The following is a 20148-nucleotide window of genomic DNA, read 5'->3' on the forward strand; positions in this document are numbered from 1 at the left end:
GAAGACTTAAACCCTAATAACTCCTACAACACCCATTGAAATACTTTCTAGAGTTGAAGACTTAAACCCTAATAACTCCTAGAACAGCCATTGAAATACTTTCTAGAGTTGAAGACTTAAACCCTAATAACTCCTAGAACACCCATTGAAATACTTTCTAGAGTTGAAGACTTAAACCCTAATAACTCCTACAACACCCATTGAAATACTTTCTAGAGTTGAAGACTTAAACCCTAATAACTCCTAGAACAGCCATTGAAATACTTTCTAGAGTTGAAGACTTAAACCCTAATAACTCCTAGAACACCCATTGAAATACTTTCTAGAGTTGAAGACTTAAACCCTAATAACTCCTAGAACAGCCATTGAAATACTTTCTAGAGTTGAAGACTTAAACCCTAATAACTCCTAGAACACCCATTGAAATACTTTCTAGAGTTGAAGACTTAAACCCTAGTAACTCCTAGAACACCCATTGAAATACTTTCTAGAGTTGAAGACTTAAACCCTAATAACTCCTACAACACCCATTGAAATACTTTCTAGAGTTGAAGACTTAAACCCTAATAACTCCTAGAACACCCATTGAAATACTTTCTAGAGTTGAAGACTTAAACCCTAATAACTCCTAGAACAGCCATTGAAATACTTTCTAGAGTTGAAGACTTAAACCCTAATAACTCCTAGAACACCCATTGAAATACTTTCTAGAGTTGAAGACTTAAACCCTAATAACTCCTAGAACAGCCATTGAAATACTTTCTAGAGTTGAAGACTTAAACCCTAATAACTCCTAGAACACCCATTGAAATACTTTCTAGAGTTGAAGACTTAAACCCTAATAACTCCTAGAACAGCCATTGAAATACTTTCTAGAGTTGAAGACTTAAACCCTAATAACTCCTACAACACCCATTGAAATACTTTCTAGAGTTGAAGACTTAAACCCTAATAACTCCTACAACAGCCATTGAAATACTTTCTAGAGTTGAAGACTTAAACCCTAATAACTCCTAGAACAGCCATTGAAATACTTTCTAGAGTTGAAGACTTAAACCCTAATAACTCCTAGAACAGCCATTGAAATACTTTCTAGAGTTGAAGACTTAAACCCTAATAACTCCTAGAACACCCATTGAAATACTTTCTAGAGTTGAAGACTTAAACCCTAATAACTCCTAGAACAGCCATTGAAATACTTTCTAGAGTTGAAGACTTAAACCCTAATAACTCCTAGAACAGCCATTGAAATACTTTCTAGAGTTGAAGACTTAAACCCAGCAGTGCACACCATAATGGTGTTAAAGTTGAAAATGTTAGCGGGCCGCATGTAGCCCGCGGGCCCTACCTGTATGTTGCCCAGGTCTGATGTAGATGATCTATATCTTTACTTTACAAAAGAGAAGTGTTGGATACTTCTCTTGTTGCCTTATTTGTACTTTCCTTTATTAAATGTTTGGGTAGGATTTTATTAAACAAACATTTTTTATTGTATATTTTATTATTTGAAGTAATATAAAAAATGAATCCCAGCTGTTTATCTAGTCTATGGAGGAATGTAGTTCATCATAGAACTGGCACCCAATGGTATTAAAAAGAGAATGGATGGTCAATGGTGTGGTATATTCATTGTGAGCTAAAGTGTGATGTTTGGGGCAAATGGATGCTAACTTTGCAATGAACTTTAACATTTGATTAGTTGGCAATGGTACCTGGACCTGCTGCTGCAGCCCAGACACGATGAGCTGGGGTGTCTTGGCACTTCCCGCCTGCAGCGAGGTGGGAGACTGAATGGGCATGTGGGCCTGCGTCTGTGAGGGTAACTGGCCTTGTGGCGTGCTGCTAGTGGTCAGGGCGGCCACCCCCGGCTGGACGGGGGCGGCTGCCCGTTGAGCAGGCTGGGCTGGTGTTTTGCTGGAGTCCGAGTTGGGCTGACCGGAGGGTGTGGTGGCTGCAGGGGCAAATGAAGGGAGTTAAGACCGTGGCCCTCCAGCTTGAATTACTGCGCATACCTGCGTTGGAGGTGGGCGTGGCCACGGTGGACGGCGGCGTGAACAAGAAACGCTGCACCTGACCGTTGGGCAGTGTGGCCTGCATGAGCTGCTGGCCAGGACCGGGGATGACGGTGATGCCGTGAGGTATGACCTGAAGCTGGCCAGTGGTCTGGCCCTGACCATGGATCATCAGAGTCACAGCCTGGTGAGTGCCGCCCACACCTGGCTGGCGGTCCACACCTGAGCCGGCCTGCTGCTTCTGTGAAGACTAGGAGCACAACAAGGACGCTTTGAGTACAAACATTGTTATTTAAGGAGCGCTACTTCTTTGCCCAGAATTTTTTAATAATGAATGAGGGAAAAACGGAAATTTCAGTTTTTGGTCCGGCCCTCACTGACTTGGGACCATTGCAAAATCATGTGCGTCCCAAAGTCACCAGCCTTGGCGTCACTATAGACAGCGATTTTAAATTCGACAAACAAGTCAATGGCGTTTTAAAATCGTGTTTTTATCATCTTCGTCTTTTAGCAAAGGTAAAACCATTTTTATCTTTTAACCTTTTTGAACAAGTCGTGCATGCTTTTATTTCAAGTCGCCTAGACTACTGCAATGCACTTTATGCTGGCATTAGCCAAAAAGCTCTCTCCCGGTTGCAGTTAGTCCAGAACGCGGCAGCACGACTTTTAACAGGGGCCAGGAAACGTGAGCATATAACCCCAATTCTTCGGAGTTTGCACTGGCTCCCTGTTCATTTTAGAATTGATTTTAAATCCTTGCTGTTTGTTTTTAAAGCTTTACATGGACTGGCACCTCAGTATATCTCGGACCTCATCCAAATTTACACTCCTGCGCGCGCTCTGAGGTCCGAGAGCCAGCTCCAGCTCGTGGTGCCCAGGACCAGACTTAAAACCAGGGGAGACAGGGCCTTCTCTGTGGTCGGCCCTAAACTCTGGAACACTCTGCCCCTCCATGTTCAAACTGCTCCCACAGTGGAGTGTTTTAAGTCTCGTCTAAAGACCCACTTTTATTCTTTGGCTTTTAACACTACGTGAGTTGTGTGGTCTTCTGTCCTCTGTTGTCCTGTGTGGTTAGGGTTAGGGTTATAAATTTTGATGTCTATTTTACTGTTTTAATTGGTTTCACCCTTTAAAATCGTTTTTAATCATATTTATTTTTTATATTGTCTCTGTATTGGTTTTCTATTCATTTATTCTTTGTTTTTATTCAGTCATTGGTGTAGCATAATATTGTTTTTAATATAGTTTTTAATATTGTTTTTAATATTGTTTTTAACATGGCTGTGCAGCACTTTGGAAACATTCTTGTTGTGTAAATGTGCTATATAAATAAAGTGGATTGGATTGATTGGATTGGATTCTTTGGCCGGTCCTACGATACACGTCAAATCCAACGCTGCCTTGTTATGCTACCATCACACGCACTTTGTGATCACTCCAGCAGGACTGAGAGCAAACTACCTCTAGTTAAAGTTGCAATTTTCAATGATAACAAATCAATTGACTCAAAAATCGCTCCAAAGTAAGACTCCACTTTTCCAAAAATGCGCTAGATGCTAATTTACATTGGCTTTGCTATTGACATGCGACAGATTAGCATTAGCAATTGTACATGGCAGTTTTCACCTCCAAAATTGTTAATAGAAACTACAATTAAGATGCACGTTACAATCAAACAGCTGATGTGTAATAAGTAGGGATGTATATCGTTAGGATTTTATCCATATCATTATCACTAATACCATTATTCATCGGTACTATTTGTCATTTGTGCAAATAAAGATGTGAAACAATTCATTTGTATAAGCACAAGAGGTTGTGCACCAGCAACATCATGATATAACATCTCACAGCAGGGAAATCTTTTATCAACATCTGCTTTTTAGGTCTTAAATAAGTCAACTATGTTTGCAATCCAGTGGAGTCATCATCTGGTAAAGACCACACAGATTTCTACTCAGTACAATTAACCTCAGTACATCCATCCATTCTACCGCTTGTAACATTTCAAATCATATTAATAAGAGAATAAATACAAAGTAAAATAATATTAATGTATGGTATTCTAATCTTTCACAGACCTTTAGCATGATATATAGAATAATATCAATCAATTAGCATGCTAGGTGGGTGTGCATTTTGTACAAATAGTAATTGTTATTTGTGTTTATGTTGCACACAGACTCATTTGAGTGACGGACCGGAAGCCAATGTTGACAGCCATCGACATATCTGATTATTCAAAATGTTTTTTTTAGTGGATTAATATCGGCCTGTGGATTAGTGGATGACTTAGATGGTGGAGTTGATGAAGTGCCGGAGTTAAATAGCCTTGGCTCCAAACACACTTTGGGGACTAGAAGGAAATATTGTTGTGTTACAAACTTTGCTGTGGTGCTGCTTCCATATTTGTGATTATTCCAAGCAGATGATCATCTATCCGTGCGTCGTAGCGGCACTTGAACTGAATGTGAGCGCGTGTCATAATTACCACGCTCAGCTGGATACAAAAATAATAGCCATAGCAGTATAATTGTCCAGAATCTTAATGGTTTTCCTGGACCAACCCATTTAGGAATCAGTACCAAAAATGATCGGTGTATGGTACACATCCTTAGTGATAAATTCAATACTTACATTATTAACACTTTTTAGGGCACGACTACAAAAAAACCAGCATAAACTATAGACTACTGTAATTGCAACTTAATGTCATAGCTGTACTTGCAAATGAAATAATAAATACAAAATGAAACAGCACAGCAGTTATCATAATCAGCTCATTTTTATAATCGAAAACAATATTTATTAACACACACAAAAGTAGGGAAAATCCCCAGGTACCGTATCGGTTCAAATATGAATACCTGATTTTTATTATGGTATATAAAATAAAGGCAATGATTTGTGTCATTTACTCACCTGCGTTAGCTGAGCCAGCTGCGACAAGGTGAGTTTCACCTGGCCGGATGTCGTAGTGGGGCTGGCTGCCACCTGGCCGGTAACCGTGGCAACCGGGCTGGCTCCAGTCACCGAGGGGGACACTGCCTGGCCTTGTAGGATCTGAGTCACTACTTGTTGACCTAAAAACAACAGCAGGAGACACACCAATGAACGCAAAGAGTTCCATTTAAGGTCAAGACAAAGTTACCTTGCTGGACCACAAGGGGTGTCTTCCCCAGAGCGCCGGTCACTGTCTTCGGACGGATCTGCACAACATTCAGATTGACAACATACAATATGTAACATTCATAACAAATAATGTTGACTATGTTACCGGTTGATGGGAGCCCGGGAGACCAGGTCGGATGCAGCGTGGCTGTAACGCTGAAAAGGTGCGAGCACCAGCCGCTGTACTGGACGGGATGATACCGAGCACCTTCTGCTGCACAACTCCTGAACAAGACAGGTTACCATTGATCAGAGAGCGTAGAAATGAAAAAACAGGAGATGACGGTAAACAAAAACACAAGAAGGCTTTGTTTGTATATTGAAATAACTAAAGTCTTTATTCTCTTCTTTTCTTCATTCACTTTGCAAGATGAACCTTCAGTGATTGCTTCTTCAACAAGGCTCAAATTTGACTGAATGTTTGTACAACAATGTAAGTATAAATGCTGCACAGGACTGTCAATCCAACAAGGAGGTGATGGACCAACTTTCTCTTGAATAACAAGACAAAACAACAACAACAAGCTGAACTGTCAAGTATGTGCTGCTCTGCCACACAGAAATCCCTTTGGTGACCTCACAAACAATCAAAATTCACAAAAATCTTTAACTTAAACAAGTAGGGCTGGGCGATATATGGAATATACTGGATATATCGCGGGTTTGTCTCTGTGCGATATAGAAAATGACTATATGGTGATATTGGAGTATACGTTCTCACGCAGTTGCTTTTAGCTGCGGGCATTACACTGCACTCACTCTTTCTTGTCTCTCCTTCTCACAGAGACTTCAAACCTGCGCACCTTCTTACATACGTCACACGCTCCCGCCCAGCAGAGAGGTAGCGACATTGGTAACGCTAACAGTCATATTAGCGGAGTGGTAATACGAGAGAAAAAAGGTGCCAATCTGGTAACAAATGAAGGAAGAATTAATTCCCAAGAAAAACAGCAGGGAGTCCATCATCTGGCGGTGGTTTGGCTTCAAGCGGGAAGATGTTGAACAGACAACTGTAATATGTCAAGTATGCGGCAAAAGCATTGCTACAAAGTGTAGCAGCACTGCTAATGTAGCATGACTTCAAAAGCCACCCGCTAGAGAATGAGGAGTGCTTGAAACTCCACATATCAACATCTCAGCCGGTGCCACACCCACAAAATGCCCAAGCAACCATTTCCACATCAACACCGTATGAAAAAATGAGTCAACAACAGAAGGAGATAACGTCCGCAGGAACCTACCACATAGTGAAGGACATACACTATTTGATGTCCTATTATGCAGCTCATTTTTATGTGACACTTATTGAAATATCTTGTGTGACATCATGTTTTTAAACTATTGTAGTGGCGTTCTGTACAAAAAGTGCACTTTAATTTAGTGTTGTTTTGATATGTCATCTTAGTGACATCATGCACAAAAGTGCACTAATAGCTTGTTTTAAAATGTCTCTGACAAACATATCCACATATATATGGTGTATGGTGACATGGACTAAACATATCCACATATATATGGTGTATGGTGACATGGACTAAACACATCCACATATATATGGTGTATCGTGACATGGACTAAACATATCCACATATATATGGTGTATGGTGACATGGACTAAACATATCCACATATATATGGTGTATCGTGACATGGACTAAACATATCCACATATATATGGTGTATGGTGACATGGACTAAACATATCCACATATATATGGTGTATCGTGACATGGCCTAAACATATCCACATATATATGGTGTATGGTGACATGGACTAAACATATCCACATATATATGGTGTATGGTGACATGGACTAAACATATCCACATATATATGGTGTATGGTGACATGGACTAAACATATCCACATATATATGGTGTATGGTGACATGGACTAAACATATCCACATATATATGGTGTATCGTGACATGGACTAAACATATCCACATATATATGGTGTATGGTGACATGGACTAAACATATCCACATATATATGGTGTATGGTGACATGGACTAAACATATCCACATATATATGGTGTATGGTGACATGGACTAAACATATCCACATATATATGGTGTATGGTGACATGGACTAAACATATCCACATATATATGGTGTATGGTGACATGGACTAAACATATCCACATATATATGGTGTATGGTGACATGGACTAAACATATCCACATATATATGGTGTATGGTGACATGGACTAAACATATCCACATATATATGGTGTATGGTGACATGGACTAAACATATCCACATATATATGGTGTATGGTGACATGGACTAAACATATCCACATATATATGGTGTATGGTGACATGGACTAAACATATCCACATATATATGGTGTATGGTGACATGGACTAAACATATCCACATATATATGGTGTATGGTGACATGGACTAAACATATCCACATATATATGGTGTATGGTGACATGGACTAAACATATCCACATATATATGGTGTATCGTGACATGGACTAAACATATCCACATATATATGGTGTATGGTGACATGGACTAAACATATCCACATATATATGGTGTATGGTGACATGGACTAAACATATCCACATATATATGGTGTATGGTGACATGGACTAAACATATCCACATATATATGGTGTATCGTGACATGGACTAAACATATCCACATATATACGGTGTATCGTGACATGGACTAAACATATCCACATATATATGGTGTATGGTGACATGGCCTAAACATATCCACATATATATGGTGTATGGTGACATGGACTAAACATATCCACATATATATGGTGTATCGTGACATGGACTAAACATATCCACATATATATGGTGTATGGTGACATGGCCTAAACATATCCACATATATATGGTGTATGGTGACATGGACTAAACATATCCACATATATATGGTGTATGGTGACATGGACTAAACATATCCACATATATATGGTGTATGGTGACACGGACTAAACATATCCACATATATATGGTGTATCGTGACATGGACTAAACATATCCACATATATATGGTGTATGGTGACATGGACTAAACATATCCACATATATATGGTGTATGGTGACATGGCCTAAACATATCCACATATATATGGTGTATGGTGACATGGACTAAACATATCCACATATATATGGTGTATGGTGACATGGACTAAACATATCCACATATATATGGTGTATCGTGACATGGACTAAACATATCCACATATATATGGTGTATGGTGACATGGACTAAACATATCCACATATATATGGTGTATCGTGACATGGACTAAACATATCCACATATATATGGTGTATCGTGACATGGACTAAACATATCCACATATATATGGTGTATGGTGACATGGACTAAACATATCCACATATATATGGTGTATGGTGACATGGACTAAACATATCCACATATATATGGTGTATCGTGACATGGACTAAACATATCCACATATATATGGTGTATGGTGACATGGCCTAAACATATCCACATATATATGGTGTATGGTGACATGGACTAAACATATCCACATATATATGGTGTATGGTGACATGGACTAAACATATCCACATATATATGGTGTATGGTGACACGGACTAAACATATCCACATATTAATAAAAGGTGATATCGCCCAGCCCTATCAACAACCATATTGTTGCGATAATAAATATTTGATAAAGTCAAATCCACTTCCATGACAAATGTCATAAGGAGGTACAGCGGGGGAGGCGGGGCTAGGGGGACGTGAAAGAGGTGCCACTGAATGAAAGTAGCTCTTCTTTGTAGTGAAATAAGTCTGCTTTGGCATATTTTTGAAGAAAAGTCCGGTGTCATCACAACTAAAAGTTGCTGTGGTACAATTCTTCCATACGTGTGACTCCATTAATGTACTCCTCACAAATAGTCTTTTTTTTTTTTTTTAAACTCCATAACAATTCCCTCCTTGTGTCAACGCTGGTCTGTTGTCTTCTTGGGAGTCGTATGGAGTTATGAAAATGGTCCTAACTTGTGAAAAGGTGTAAAAACAGAGCTGAGAAGTGACTAGCAGTGCAAATAATGAGTTGTCTTCCTCTGCATGCACTTTAAAAAGCTGTTGGTGTTGTTTCCTATGCTGACTAGGAAGGTGAAATATGAAGCAGTCAGCAGTTATTCTGAGCTTGTGCTTTGTCTTGTCTTGGGCTCTCCATGGCCAACTTTGATCCCAGTCAGGGTAAATATTGGTGGGGTAGGTACATCCAAGTTGAAAGACTGGCTGAAAGCTTAGTTGGTAGTCCCCCAACATATCTCAGTGCCTCCATACATTATTAACAGCTCTTTAACGACAAAGGGAGCGTTTCATATTTGCACACGCAAAGCTGATGGATGAACTAGAAATCAAGCCAATATCTCTCTTTTTTTCCTGTGAACCGCAAGCAGGCAGGTAAACGTGGACATGAAGAGCTTCCCTCTTCAAACACACTCCCACACATTTCTATGGCCTGGCTGTGTGGGGAAGTGCCATGAGTGGAGAGCTAGACTTTTCTGAGGAAAATTGAAATCCCGCAACAGAGGGCTACCTGTCCGGGCAGCAGACCTCAGCGTAAACTTGTTTTCCCGCCTAACTTCCTTCTGCCCTGCCAAAAGCAACAGTCCTGCTGGGTAAATACACGTGTCCATGAAATGCTCACACTCCACCTGAAAGTGAGCTTTGAAACATCACTTTCATCTGAAGAGTATTATCTTTACAGCTAACTCAAATTCATCCTGGCTTGTGTGGCTGCAAGGGTGGTCTTTCTTGGTAGGGAACATCCGTCAGCTACATGACAAAACAAGCTTTAAAGAACTCAAAGACCAACGTAAGCAGGTGACTCACCACAATAGCTGCATTCTAAACACTACTTAGATCACATCTCAGTTGGTAGAAATACCTCCTTGTGACGTTGGTATGTTGACTGTGATGATCTTGCTGTTGGCTGGAAGCGGCACCTTGGTGGTCACCACCTTTCCATCCACTGTGGTTTCAGTAATCTGAAAGGTGTGCCCGCCAGCTGCGGCCACAGTGGCCTCTGTGCCCACTTGCCATGACAAAAAAACATGGAGTTATAAATGAACACCAACAGTAACACCACTAAAAAGTTTGGATAAGCATCATGTGGAAAACATTGTGGCATTGAAGTTCAGGGTTGTTCAACACCAACACCAACACCAACACCAACACCAACACCAACACCATACCGGCCCCAAGTTCAATTCAAAAGATGGGAGACAAACATTTATGCAGTAACTTTCTACAAACATGAGAGTTCTCCTGTTGTAAAGAGCCGTGTTTGGCCCGCCAAAAAAGATGTAGTTGGTCAGGTGTGGTACACTAGTGGCAGTAATGACAACACCAAATGTCTGGAGCTTCGTCATAGACAACTTTTTTAAGCGCAAAAATTATGACTGAAGTGGTAAAGCTGTATTTTCATTTGCACTTTAATTTTATCGACAGTTTTTTTAAAAACATTATTAATTGATTAAGAATGTATTTATCTTAGCACGGCATATTTATTTTTATGATTATTTGTTTTTTATTAGTATTTCTTTTTGTAATCAGTCTGACCTTATAATAATAATATTTGTGATTAACACATGCTTTCATATCATTTGACAAGGTGCATCCTGTTACCGTAAGTAGTTCGTATGACTCAAATCAGGAGTAAGATTACAGTAATAATATTTGAGTGGGCCCTGTAGTGGAGGTCAAAAAGGTTCAGAACCCTGGTATAGAGGAACTTGGACCACTGTAAACACATTAGCACACCCTTGAATTGACCTTGCTAGCAAGAACAGAACCCTGGTATAGAGGAACTTGGACCACTGTAAACACATTAGCACATCCTTGAATTGACCTTGCTAGCAAGCACAGAACCCTGGTATAGAGGAACTTGGACCACTGTAAACACATTAGCACACCCTTGAATTGACCTTGCTAGCAAGAACAGAACCCTGGTATAGAGGAACTTGGACCACTGTAAACACATTAGCACACCCTTGAATTGACCTTGCTAGCAAGAACAGAACCCTGGTATAGAGGAACTTGGACCACTGTAAACACATTAGCACATCCTTGAATTGACCTTGCTAGCAAGAACAGAACCCTGGTATAGAGGAACTTGGACCACTGTAAACACATTAGCACATCCTTGAATTGACCTTGCTAGCAAGAACAGAACCCTGGTATGGAGGAACTTGGACCACTGTAAACACATTAGCACACCCTTGAATTGACCTTGCTAGCAAGCACAGAACCCTGGTATAGAGGAACTTGGACCACTGTAAACACATTAGCACATCCTTGAATTGACCTTGCTAGCAAGCACAGAACCCTGGTATAGAGGAACTTGGACCACTGTAAACACATTAGCACATCCTTGAATTGACCTTGCTAGCAAGCACAGAACCCTGGTATAGAGGAACTTGGACCACTGTAAACACATTAGCACATCCTTGAATTGACCTTGCTAGCAAGCACAGAACCCTGGTATAGAGGAACTTGGACCACTGTAAACACATTAGCACATCCTTGAATTGACCTTGCTAGCAAGCACAGAACCCTGGTATAGAGGAACTTGGACCACTGTAAACACATTAGCACATCCTTGAATTGACCTTGCTAGCAAGCACAGAACCCTGGTATAGAGGAACTTGGACCACTGTAAACACATTAGCACATCCTTGAATTGACCTTGCTAGCAAGCACAGAACCCTGGTATAGAGGAACTTGGACCACTGTAAACACATTAGCACATCCTTGAATTGACCTTGCTAGCAAGCACAGAACCCTGGTATAGAGGAACTTGGACCACTGTAAACACATTAGCACATCCTTGAATTGACCTTGCTAGCAAGCACAGAACCCTGGTATAGAGGAACTTGGACCACTGTAAACACATTAGCACATCCTTGAATTGACCTTGCTAGCAAGCACAGAACCCTGGTATAGAGGAACTTGGACCACTGTAAACACATTAGCACATCCTTGAATTGACCTTGCTAGCAAGCACAGAACCCTGGTATAGAGGAACTTGGACCACTGTAAACACATTAGCACACCCTGGGGTTCACACAACTCAGGTGTTCCTCAAGGCACCTTTTTAAGTCCCCTTCTTTTACACACTTCCATAATGTAATTCATGTAACTTAAGTGTTGGTACTTCACTCATTCTTTCACCTTCTTTAGTGGTATTCTAGGTCCTCTATTTATCTATTCAGCTGTTGGCCAGTAAATGCAATTAAAACAACTAAACTTGTGAGAGACTCACATTTTTGCAGTGGATTCTTCAAAATACTGATTTTTGACTAGCTTTTTTCTGCAAAAACATCTTAGTGCTCCTGTAACTCCGAGCTAATAAATCAGGCAAAAGTCTACAGTAGAATATGTACAAAAAGAGCAGGGAGTTGAAAAGCCCTGACCTGAAGTTAGATTCATATTTGCTTCAAAGATGTTGAAAGGTGTACCTTGTGTTCCTTGGCCCTGTTTAATCCAAGTGGCAAACGATTGCTGGAAGTTCTTGTTCTGCTGATATTTGACCGGGCCGCCCACCTTGGAGGTCAGCACCACCTTAGCGCTTGCAGTTCCCTGTCCTGGCGTCGAACCCACCACGGCCTTCGGTGTCACCACGGGTGTTGCGGGAGTTCCTGTGGGAGTAGCCGTGACCGAGCCTGGTTTCTGCTCCAGACGTTTCTGCAAGGTAAGTTCATGTACACGGTATATACATCATTCCAAGAAAAACGGGCGGTTATGAACCCAATGTACTGTCATTTCTCCAAATGAAGGCCTAGAACAGTCAAATCTTCTAAAGTTGCTGTGTGTGCTCTAAAACTTTGTCCAACAGTGGCTGTAGGCAACCCTTCTGAATAGTTTATTAATGCAACAAGATAACAGTACCTACATTTGGATTTCCCTTGGATCAGCAAAGTTTCCATTTATCTAAAGCAGACCTGGGCAAATGAAGGCTCGGGGGCCACACGGGGCCCGTTAAGCTTTTCAATCTGGCCTGTCGGACATTCCCAAATAATGTTTAAGATGTAAAGTGTAGCTGCCATTATGATGTGCACTCATCTTTTAGAATGACCTTCAACTATACTAAGTCTTTACATGCTTGGAATCTGCATCATATACTAGTTACTATGCTCATCTAGTTAGTTACTATTGGTCATCTAATTAGTTACTATGCTCATCTAATTAGTTACTACGGTGATCTAATTACCTGTACTTACTATGGTCATGTAATGAGTTACTATGGTCATCTAATTACTTACAATGGTCATGTAATTACTTACTATGGTCATCTAATTAGTTACTATGGTGATCTAATTACTGGTACATACTATGGTGATGTAATGAGTTACTATGGTCATCTAATGAGTTACTTTGGTCATCTAATGAGTTACTATGGTGATTTAATGAGTTACCATGGTGATGTAATGAGTTACCATGGTGATGTAAGTCACAGCAGGTCCGACGAGGCACCAAGCAGTGTGAAATGTGGGTGTCAGGGACAGACGTGGAAGGAGATTTTGACAACAAAGTTGTAAAGCTTAGTGATATATCACATTGTAGGTGGCTTTATTTACCCTTCACCTTCATATTGCACTGTTTGTTGCATGTTTGTTGTGTTTGGCTTGATTGTAAAAGATGTAGACAGAGAGGGTGTGTGACGTTCATATGTTGTCAATATTCAATGTTTTATCCTTGTTGTAAAACCTTTATTTTCATGTACATTCTGGGTGTCTCATTTAGAAAATGTCAAATTCCATTCCGTTTTTTAAGGCGGCCTGTCATAACGTTTTTAGCTTTCAATCAGACATTATTGTGAGGTTTTGTATTAGTGTTCCTAGAAATAGATATACTGGCCCCCAGACACATTTGTTTCTCTACATTTGGCCCCCCACTCAAAATAATTGCCCAGGCCTGATCTAAAGTGGTCAGTTTTATGTACATCTGCATTGACTTTAAAACATTGCTGTTGGTGTGAAACTTGCTGTAGTGTTGTTTACAATCAAGTTGTTACTGTTATTAATGCTGACTCAGCAGTTTTTACATGATTGCTTCTGTGCAATTGCCTTCCTAATAAACCACCATGTGATTAAAGACAGCTATGTTTTCTTACCTACTTTTCCATGCACTCTAAATTATTATCAGGTATAGTGACCTTTTACATTTCAGAAATAACAAACCGCTGTTTTGTGGTTCAGGTAAATAAGCAGAGGTGTCAAAAATTGTTTTATTTTCGAATGACTCGCAATTCTTATGTGTATTGTGTAACGATTCTTAACCGATTAAAAAAAATCAAAAATTGATTTAAAAAGAAAAAAAATCAGTTCTTTGTCCAGCCACTTTGGTTTTGTTTGATAACATTATACCCAAACATTTACTAGTTTTCTCTTCAGTAATATAGAAAGATATCAATGAATGTAGTTTGTCATAGAACTGACATCCAATGGTATTAAAAAATAACTGATTTTGAATGGAGAATGGATTGTGAATTGAATCGTTCCCCCCAATAATCAACATTCACAGTACTGTTAATAATAGGGCTGCACAAACAATATCGATTCACATCCGATCTGTTATTTTTCTATTCAACCTGATTTTAAATGGTTTTAAAAAAAGAAAAAAACATTAGAATTTTTTCACTTTTCACATTTTTTAATAAGAATACATTTAAAAAAAAATACATTTTAGGCCATCTCAATGCAACCAGAAGTAGCTTTTCTAACCTCTAACCTGTTTCCAAAAGGTTTTATTATACCAAATAATTCATTGCGAAAATTGGTTTGATTGGAATTGTAACCTCAGGAATGGGAATGGGATGGAATGTTTAGGAGGCCACAGATTCCACATTAGTATGGAGGGATACAATATATCTTCTCACCTTAGCTTGTTCAGCTGCTTGAGCTTTTTCTTTCTCCACCCTGTGTAAGAAAAGACATTTGAAGACATTTGTTTGTCCACCACTGACACAATGAGGATGTGACCTCTCTGAGAATGCTCTGATCTCCCACAGGTCCAGTTCTTCCTCAGCAACCCAGGTCTCCATCACCACTGGACCCGTCTGCTTGGCAGGCTCGGGCTTCTTGGGCCGCAAGGCACTGGAGCGCAGACCCTTCCTCTGTGGGGTGTGGGTCTCTGAGACACACACCAAATAGGATTGGCAAAACAAAAGGTAAACGTTGTCTTCCTGGTTTGTGTGGCTCTGGGACGCACAATACCTGGATTAAGAGGTTACGTGTTACCTTTGGGGGTCTCAGGAGCCCCAAGGGGCCAGACAATTTTGCGGATGCAGTACTCCGAACGAATGCTGTTGGGTCCCACGTCACGACGCTTGATGATCTCCGTGGTGGTGATTTCAGTGTCTGATGTCTCTGTACAAGGAGCGCTCAGTGGGGATCATTGTGGAGAGACAACACTACAACCAGGGATGACACCCGTTATTAGTCGGCAAAAAAAGGCCAATAACCGATGTTTGGAGCGGATATTAGTTATTTAAACATGAATAGAACAGCTGGACAAGAGTTGTTTTTCAACATTATTTTCAGGAAACAGTAGCAACAGAATGTTTTATGTTGTGGTTAATCTAGCAGCAAAAACACCTTGATTACGTGTGTCTCACAGGAGCATCCACATTTGCATTTCAAAATACAGGAATCTCCTGGGAACATTGGTCAAAATATGGGATTTCTCCTGGGAACATTGGTCAAAATATGGGATTTCTCCTGGGAACATTGGTCAAAATATGGGATTTCTCCACACCACATGTGTCAAAGTCAAGGCCCGGATGTGTCTCGCCACTTGGGAAGCCTGGAAATAATATGTATCAATAAAGTAGTGTTACATACTAAATGTATTCTTTCTTTCTATCTTGGGAGAAGAAAAATAGATGTACTCCATGTCATCGCAAATGATGTTAACTTAAATATTGTCTAATTATGCCAAAATACATGATCAAACATTTCAACCATTTTTAAATAGAAATAAATACCAATAATAAGCAAGTTATCCATCAAATTGTGCAATGTAAAAGTAGCAATAGATTTCATGGTCAAATTGTGACATTTACTGTAGTTTTTACAGCATTTTTCTCTGAATGAAAAAAAAACTGTACTTTTTTTACTGTAATAAACTGTGGTGCCGTTTTGGCATTTACAGTAATACATCCAAAACTCTACAGTAGTCAATTTGCGGTAAACAACAAAAAACTTACTGGCAGCTCAGGTGCCACAATTTTACTGGAAAAAAGCATTTTTTTTACATTTACAGTAAAAAAACAAATGTACATTTTACAGTAAAATTCTGGCAACTGAGCTGCCTTTTTTTTTTTTACCATAAAAACAGCAGTACTGTTTTTCCATTTACAGTAAAATACACTACATTATTGCAACTTACCATATTTTTTTTACATTTTAGTTTTCAAAAGATCGACTTGTAAAATGCATGAAAAACTTGTGTAATAATAGTATTGAAGCGGCCAAACATAACTGCCATGTGGCCCTCAGTGAAAAGCCCTTAGACACCATAAGAACTACTCAATTGTATAGAAGTTTAGGGATTTAATACATTGTAAGATTTCCACGTGAGGGACCTAAAATATTGCACATTCTGGGCTACTTCACATAGTTTATATAGTTGAGACATTTTTCCAGCTGGCTGACATCATTTCTTCCTTGATGTTACAGAAAGTATGAGAATGCCTGCGCTTCTGTACTTATATCACAGTCTCCTATTTGTCAAGATATTTGGATATCTTTTCTATCATCTCTATGTCTATAAATCTGACAGGTAAGCAAAGGTAACGTGCTGCTGGTGACCATTACTGCAAGAAGGGCGTGGCTATTACTTATTTCTTTCACTAATTATTTCTTTGACATTTTCTATGACTGACTTGTATCTGCTGATGTAGTTGCAAAGAAAAAAAAGCGATAAAGAAAAGGCCGATATGGCAGTTGTCGGGGTTCTACCTGTCCGTGCGGTGCTGACAGCCGCAGAGGGCTTGACGGCCATCTCGTCCCATCTTAAACAAGCCCACAGCAATCTCAGCATCAGACTCACACCCGCCAACGTCTTCACTGTCTGCAAGCGGTATCTGCGTACACAAAGTGAGGAATTACACCTGGGCTCATTTCTACAGCATTGAGAGGAAAAGTGGCCTGAAAGGAATTTGGTGTAGCTGCTGTCACGTCCATAGTTCATTAGCTGACTGCCTTGTTTACAATCATGGCAGAACAATTATTTACATTTCTTTTATATACAGTCTACTCCTGTTGATCAAACCCCACAATGATACCCCGTCTTATTCTTTTCTGGGGGATGTCCATATAGCATCAAAACTTGCTGCTTGAATCAAAGTAACTTTGACATGCACTTTCTCAGGGCGTCAACAAACTGGTTATTTGTTCTACCGTAAACCAGGCCTGTTCCATTGGCGGCCCACTTGCGGGCCTGTTCCATTGGCGGCCCACTTGCGGGCCTGTTCCATTGGCGGCCCACTTGCGGGCCTGTTCCATGGGCGGCCCACTTGCGGGCCTGTTCCATTGGCGGCCCACTTGCGGGCCTGTTCCATTGGCGGCCCACTTGCGGGCCTGTTCCATTGGCGGCCCACTTGCAGGCCTGTTCCATTGGCGGCCCACTTGCAGGCCTGTTCCATTGGCGGCCCACTTGCGGGCCTGTTCCATTGGCGGCCCACTTGCGGGCCTGTTCCATTGGCGGCCCACTTGCAGGCCTGTTCCATTGGCGGCCCACTTGCGGGCCTGTTCCATGGGCGGCCCACTTGCAGGCCTGTTCCATTGGCGGCCCACTTGCAGGCCTGTTCCATTGGCGGCCCACTTGCGGGCCTGTTCCATTGGCGGCCCACTTGCAGGCCTGTTCCATTGGCGGCCCACTTGCGGGCCTGTTCCATTGGCGGCCCACTTGCGGGCCTGTTCCATTGGCGGCCCACTTGCGGGCCTGTTCCATGGGCGGCCCGCTCAAACATTACAATGGTTCAAAAATGAAGCGTTTGAATGACTTTTCAAATGTGGGTAATGACATCCTCTCTCTCCAATTATCTCCTGCTTCCAATCTTGCTGTTTAATTCAATAAAGTCTATAAAGTTTATAATTCAGATTTGAGTATTATTTTCCAAGTGCAGAAAAAGGAAGTCTTACCGCCAGGTGATGCCAAAGGTGGGTCGAGGTGAAGGATACGGCCATATATCCTGGGCTGGTTTGGCGTTATAGTTAAAGACGGGCACCTCACGTAATCCCCCCCGCCTCGCCAGCACCTTCAAGCTGTCGTACGGCAACACAAAAATGCTTTTGCGCTCGCTCTTGGTGACAAACTTGCGATAGGAAGGAAGGGCAGTGTCGGAGCGCATCTTCTTGGCGTGGGAGAATTTAAGGAGGCGCACGCGGCCTCTGGTTGTGGAGTCTTCCTGGAATACATGCCAGACTGAGGTTGTACCGCTCGGGTCCGTTGTTGATTTCGTGACAGAGGATGAGAGGGTCGTCTCCTGTTTCTGTGCAATTATTTCACTCTGGCGGTCTTCTGACGGACTGGAGGAAGACATTTTGGTCACGGTTGTTTTGGTCATGGTGGTGAGGGTGGACACCGCGCTCTCTGCCACGCACGTTGGATCCCTGTTGGGTGGCAGTGTCCTGGTCTCTGTGGACACCACCGTTGTGGTGGTTGTTACTTGCCTGACCAGGGTCTTGGACAATGTAGTCGTGCCACTCTCACTATTCTCCTCAGCAAACTCATCGCTCAAACTGGACTCCTCTGCTGAGGGGACAGGAGAGGGCGCCATTCTAATGACCTTGACTGCAGGAGTGGCTCTAGCATCTGCACATTTGTGCTGTGGAGAGCTCTTAGTCAGGGCATCGATGTTGTTCTCCAGCTTCAACACCTTTACTGGAGGTCGGTAGTCCAAATCTGACGTTATGTTGCTCTCCTTTTCTGCGGCGTGTATACTTTTGTTCACAAGAAACAAATCCCCATTAAGCAAAGGCTTTTGTTGCTTACCCTGATCCTCTCCTTGACCAATGCTGGTCACCTTGGTACTGTTAGTGCTATTTGGACTCCCTAAACCATCGTTACCGTTCATCTGAGGGAGAGGAGAAAGTGAAAGAGGAGAGAGTTCAGGAGTACTCTCCAGGTGTTCATCACACCCCGTGCCATTAGCCTGCATGTCTAGCTCCATTGAGCCTAAAGTCTCTGGGCTTTGGAGGGATGCTTTAGGAAGGGCAGTGTTTCTTGTGAGTGTCCTAAACAAGTCCACATGAGGTACCTCAATAAGTGCAGCCTTACGAGTGTCTATCCTTCTTTCTTGCTCTGAGCAGCAATCTTTTGGCCCCACAGTCCTTTCTTCGCAGTTGAGCTCCAGTTGTGAAGAAAGCATGCTGCTTTGCTTTGTGGGTGAAGCAGGTTCCTCTCCAGTTGTTGAACTACAATTGTCTTTGGCTATTGAAGAAAGGCAAAAAGCCACCTCATTGGGAGTCTGACTGCCACCCTCCACGTCTGCAGGCCCGCCAGAGGTTTGCTCCTCTGTGGCACACCCACCCTCTCTGAACAGCTCCTGCGCCAGACTCTTGGGCTTAAGTGGCGAGCGTGGCCTGACGGGGGTGCTGTGAAGCGGAGGTGTTGAAGCAGTCGGGGATTTGCTGGCAGATTCCTGACTCCTCTGTAGCTCTTCGATGGCGTGCTGCTTCACTCGCCGCTCCAGCAGGCCGTCAAGTTTGGAGGCTTTCACCCTCTTGTAAGGGATGCGGGTGAGGAAGCCCTTGCTGACGTCCACAACGTCATGGTTAAAAGGGTGAAGGGGGTCGTCTACGGGCTCCTCCTTAATCCTGGGCACTGGCGGAAAAAAGAAAGTAAGAGTATCTCACATTTAAGAAAGCACTTTTATGACAGCATATGTTATTTCTCCAGTCGTCTTCAAGGGACAAAA

The 20148-nt window shown here is 41.6% G+C and overlaps 1 protein-coding gene across 1 annotated transcript in view; it reads right to left on the reverse strand.

The window, feature by feature from the left end:
* LOC133639435 (nucleosome-remodeling factor subunit BPTF-like) overlaps nucleotides 1–20148 on the reverse strand; it is a 133750-nt gene that overhangs the window by 67734 nt on the left and 45868 nt on the right. Inside the window, exons 14-25 of the mRNA XM_062032726.1 lie at nucleotides 18371–20054; nucleotides 17186–17310; nucleotides 15464–15592; nucleotides 15206–15356; nucleotides 15103–15142; nucleotides 12683–12908; nucleotides 10111–10257; nucleotides 5290–5408; nucleotides 5164–5221; nucleotides 4935–5095; nucleotides 2013–2262; nucleotides 1713–1951 (exon numbers count right to left, since the gene is read on the reverse strand). Coding sequence (XP_061888710.1) covers nucleotides 1713–1951; nucleotides 2013–2262; nucleotides 4935–5095; nucleotides 5164–5221; nucleotides 5290–5408; nucleotides 10111–10257; nucleotides 12683–12908; nucleotides 15103–15142; nucleotides 15206–15356; nucleotides 15464–15592; nucleotides 17186–17310; nucleotides 18371–20054 — 3329 coding nt within the window. The remainder of the gene's footprint in view (nucleotides 1–1712; nucleotides 1952–2012; nucleotides 2263–4934; nucleotides 5096–5163; nucleotides 5222–5289; nucleotides 5409–10110; nucleotides 10258–12682; nucleotides 12909–15102; nucleotides 15143–15205; nucleotides 15357–15463; nucleotides 15593–17185; nucleotides 17311–18370; nucleotides 20055–20148) is intronic.

The sequence above is a fragment of the Entelurus aequoreus genome, linkage group LG22 (genome assembly GCF_033978785.1).
Source record: "Entelurus aequoreus isolate RoL-2023_Sb linkage group LG22, RoL_Eaeq_v1.1, whole genome shotgun sequence".
NCBI lineage: Eukaryota > Metazoa > Chordata > Actinopteri > Syngnathiformes > Syngnathidae > Entelurus > Entelurus aequoreus.